The sequence below is a fragment of the Betta splendens genome, chromosome 12 (genome assembly GCF_900634795.4).
Source record: "Betta splendens chromosome 12, fBetSpl5.4, whole genome shotgun sequence".
NCBI lineage: Eukaryota > Metazoa > Chordata > Actinopteri > Anabantiformes > Osphronemidae > Betta > Betta splendens.
In genome coordinates this window covers 10,548,584-10,553,471 of record NC_040892.2, presented here as the reverse complement: position 1 = coordinate 10,553,471, position 4,888 = coordinate 10,548,584, and the positions used below count along the sequence as shown (strand labels likewise).

The window sequence follows — 4,888 nt, the reverse complement described above, 5'->3', positions numbered from 1 at the left end:
ATCCTTTAAAAAGAAGAAAAAACCTCGGTGAGCGTTTAAAAAAACCCAAAACACTGCAGCGTACCTTCACAAAAATACAACAATCCAGGCGGTTTGCGGCAAATCCTGCGAGGCGGTCACACAAACACCAGCGCAGACCCTCAACACTGGACTGGACAGACTGAATGCAGTACACAGCAATGCAGTCAGAAATAGAGTGACACACACAGATAAGCAACACGGCACAGTTGACAGACGAGTCCTCTATAAATAACTGCAGGCGGAGAGGGGGAGGACGAGGATACGGCCCTGTTAGGAGGCCTGGACGCCAGCGAACGACAGAGGAAATGAGGGGGGCGTTCAGGTCAAACACGGCAGCAGAGTCGTTCCGCCGGTGGTCACACCGTCACCTGGATCTGAACCTGCCAGGTTCTGCGGGCCTGTGGACGCCGGTGGGGGGAGGAGGGGAAACTGCCGGTTCCTGACAGAGGGCACAGGCGCACGTGGGCAGATCTGCACCGCATCAGCTGTCCGGTTTGACTGACAGCTGCAGCTGGGAGGGGGAGGGAGGGGGCGGAGCCTCCAGGTCTCCTCCAGGGTAGGAGGAAATAGCATTTATTTACGCATCCTGCACAAATGCAGTATCAGAGCGATGCTGGATGCGACACCTCTAGGTTTCTGATACAGTCAACAAATGTCACAAAGGTCATAGTTTATTGTGATTCAAACTGGATGGTAGAAGAAAATAAGGACAGTGACAAACACTTATTTTAGGCTTTTTTTTTCATACTGGGAACAAGAGAACAGGAGCTGAATCAGGTACTAAGAATAATACTGACAAATGAACAAACAACTCACCTTGAGAAACCTTCCAGAAGTTCCAGAACATCTATGTTCCAGATCATCTATATTCTGTAAGACTTGAGGACCATTTTTAGAATTTCGATGACTTCATGGTCTCATACTGAGGTTTCTTTTAAATTACTGCATTCGGTTCCTTCTCTGGGCAGAAATACGGCCTCCTCCGAAAAAATAGCAGTCAAGTCAGTTTACTTAGCAAGCATTAACAGCTCTGGCGTTTATCTGTAGATGAAACTGTGAACCCAGTTCAGTTTGATCTTTTCTGGCAGGAAAGACTGTTTGACACACTAAATATACAATAAACAATAAAATAATCTGTATTCTGGACGCAAGTCGTCAGATACATGGAACACGTAAAACGATTTTATTCATGAACTGTTTTTACAAGCAGTCCAACATGTAACTTCCTACCTGTCTGGAAAATAAAACAAACAAAATCATTGAAATAAAATAAATTTAATAACAATCCTTGAATAATATTATCAATTATATATCAGTATTATCATAATGGTAATAACCCAAAGCCAGTAGTATTTGTTTGTCTGTGGCATATGAAAAATAAAACAAAGACGTTCTGATGGGTGTAAACTGGGGGATTTTCTACAGCGAGCTCTCGGCTGACAGCTCATACATGTGGAGGAGAAACGCCGCCAGAGAGCTCCCCACACGCAATAAATATGAAAGAGCAAAGAGTCCGGCATTAAACAAAAATAATCATCTGGAACTCGCAGGTACAATATCTAAAGTCTTTATGTGCAAGATTCGAGCTGAAGTCTTCACCACAAACAATTATACTCACATCAAACCCCCCTGAACAACGTCATCTTGTTTTCTACATTACATTTTTAAATAAACCTAAAGCATTTTGTCGTTTCATATACACATATATTTATATATACTTTGATTTTTTTTCCTATATGCCACCCTTTTTAAAATCGTCTTGTGTTGCTTGTGTTCGAGCGGAGAATCCGTGAGGAAGAGAAAGAATTGAAATCAAAACCACTGGGCGAACACACGGCGCCGGAATGAAGCGCACGCTTGCCCCCACGTTCACATGACAAACGTACAGAGTGAAGGAGAAAGACGCTTCAGGAATGAGGCGAGAGCAGAGCCACGTGGGCGCGCGTCCCCGAGGCCCCATGGCAGCGTGGCAGCGTGGCGGGGGTCCACAACCACACGTTTGGTCACAGTTTTGTCCACTTTCATTTTTAAAACGTCCGCGGTGTGAAGGGTCAGAAGTCGAGAAAAGGGAGGCTTCCCATTGGTTCCCTCAATCAGCAACAGTTATTTGGCACATTGAACAACTATTAAGTAACACACATCGGGCTAAAAAGGTGCAACAACATAAATTTCAATGGAAACAATAAAAACCAGTTTGGTTTACAAAAATAAAAGACACCTTGAGAGGTGACGACATTTCTCTATAAGACATTAATAAATCTCGCCCTGACTGGTAAAGGCTACAAAGAAAAACAAAAGCACGATGCGTCTCTTCGCCTCCACTTTCTCTACGCTCACACATCACAGCTCTGGAAATGCTTGGACATCACAGACGAGACGCTGCGAGAGAAATAAAACCCTGAAATTCATCCCTGTATCCCCCATGAATCACTTCCTGTTCCTCAACACTACGACTCTTTGTCACCACACGTTGAGTCTGCAGCACAACAGAATTAACAAATCAACATTAATGTAAGGTTTCACTTTTATCTGAACTTTGTCTTGTCCAGGTACAAAAAAAGGAAAAATAATAAGGATCATGAAAAGACTTGGAGGAAAACTTCACCCTCAAACACTGAGAATGGGAGAAACGGCGCTGATGCAATTGCATCAAATATGCTTTAGGTGGAGTTTACAGCCAATAGTCAAAGCAGACAGTAAAACAGAAGCATCCGACCCCACTGCTGGCCGACACACTGAAATGATGTTTGGGGTGTTTCAATCAAGCCACTCAGACACGTCCACAGCGTCCAGCGGACCAACCTGGCGGCACTCAGGGTCAGAACATTTCATATTTATTTATATGAGCTGAAATCAAGTTAAATAAAATCACAAAATTAGTTAAATCACTAATTTAAAGCCAATAAAAATACACTAACGGGTGAATTTGAGTCGTTTAACGATGCAACTCCAAACACTGGATCCGAGGCCTAGAAATACTGGACTCAATCACGAACTCTTCCAAAAGTAGAAAACAAGTTCAAACGTGAAACTGAGCTTCAGCTCTTCAATCAACACGGACTATTGTGCAGCAGAACCGCTTGATTTCTGGATTGTTAGAAACGTACAGACTTTACAATTAAGCTAGAAAATCGACAATGAACTGATAAAACAACAGCCCAACGCTGCCTTTACCTTAAAGTAAAACCAGCAGCTCAACGTTCCCCGGACTCCGTCCAGGGGCATTCTGGGACATGCGCCCTCACCCAGTCCAGGACATTCCAGCTCTAAGGGTTGTGTTGGATGTATTTGAGGGTGACTTTTTCCTTTAATTAGCTTCAGCTTCCTGCGCTCAACCTGTAAACCTACAAGGATGATTGTTATTTCCAAAAAGCTGCGAGATGATGACGCCGCACTCGTCGTGGCAGCGACATTTGGCCCATCGAGAGCTTCGAAGCTTCACGTGTTCAATCCCACAGTCCTACTGAGGTAACGCTGTCCACACCTCCCCCTCCCCTCCCAGCAGGAAAACAAGCCAGGACAAATTCACAGACAGTCCCCAATAATGCAAACACTAAAACACTGGAGATGCACAGAGACGGGGTTTCATATATACACAGCTTCTCCTTCGCTCCCTCTGCTGCTGTCTCTTTTTCAACGAGTGCATTAATACACAATAGTCACTGTTGTCCGTGGTTACCGATCCCCAGGTATACCAGTCTTAATGGTTGCCGCGGCAACCGGCTGATATCCGCTAGCCAATGATATTTCAGTCTGTGTGGTAACTGGGTGCGCAGGAGCCAATCTGAAAGAGTCTGAGGTCCTCGTACTTCCAGGTTTTCTGCACTGGAATGATGAAGCACTCCCACGACGTCCACCACCACCACCACCACCACCACCACCGGAGCACGTCCCTCCTGGATGCTCAGGTGACTCAAATACTGATGTTGGCACTTTATGCACTTCAGTAACAGAGAGGGGGAATGGTTCGAGGGAGGGGTAAGGAGAACCAGCAGCCTGTCTCCCAGTGCTTTTCCCCACATACACATACATTCTCCTCTAGAGCGTGGTCTCGCCCGCCCGCCTCGTAGCTGGCCAACAGCAGTCCGACATTCAGCTCGGTGGCTTTTCGTAGGAGTGTGTCAGGTTTCCAACCTGATTTAAACAGAGCAAGGTGGTGGTGATGAGGGAGGCAGGGGGCAGGGAGAGAGGATGAAGGGGAGGAAAGGTGGAAACAGGAGAGGACCAGGTGTGAGTCATTGTCACATTCATGCAGGTTATTCCTCTCCTCTCCCTGTTGCACTTTCCTCCTCCGTGACTGGCATGTTCCCATGACAGGGACCCCCCACACATATGACTGGCAGCCCAGCCATCTTGGGAGCGTGCGTGTGAATGTGTGGTTGGTAAGAGGTGGGCACACGCGCACACACTCGCACACATACAGCTTTAGGGGGCAACTGTCCTGTGGCTGATGAGGAGTGGTGCGATGCAGTGTCAGGGGTGTGTGGGTGTGAGTGTGTGCGCGTGTGTTGCACTCACTGGCCACTTTATTAGGTACGTCTGTACAATCCAATGGTGACCCAACACCCTCGAATCTGCTTTTAGGCGATTATAGTCCTTGAAACTGGGAGATTGTGCTAGGTTGCATTAGCTTCAAGAGTTGTATCTCATAACGTGGCCAGTGAGTGAATGCGTGTGTATTCACAGGCCGTTGCTATTGCGGTGTGTGAGGGGAGGTTTGGAAAGCTCCACCACTCCAGCCCGGCCTTTTCCGATGACTTTGGGAGCCCGACGCAGCAGTTTCTGGGCTTCTGTGAACGCTTCGTTCAGCTCTTTCTTCCACTGTACAAACTCGGGATCGCTCTGCAGAGAGTGAGAGAGCAAGGAA

The 4,888-nt window shown here is 46.6% G+C and overlaps 1 protein-coding gene across 2 annotated transcripts in view; it reads right to left on the bottom strand.

Annotated features, from left to right (window-relative positions):
- Positions 1-1,176: 1,176 nt before the first annotated feature.
- The window catches only part of grk3 (G protein-coupled receptor kinase 3), a 37,932-nt gene continuing 34,220 nt past the window's right edge, over positions 1,177-4,888 (bottom strand). For both annotated transcript variants that reach the window (XM_029168229.2, XM_029168230.2), the window contains exon 22: positions 1,177-4,863. In XM_029168229.2, the coding sequence (XP_029024062.1) occupies positions 4,702-4,863 (162 nt within the window). In that variant the 3' untranslated portion in view covers positions 1,177-4,701. The remainder of the gene's footprint in view (positions 4,864-4,888) is intronic.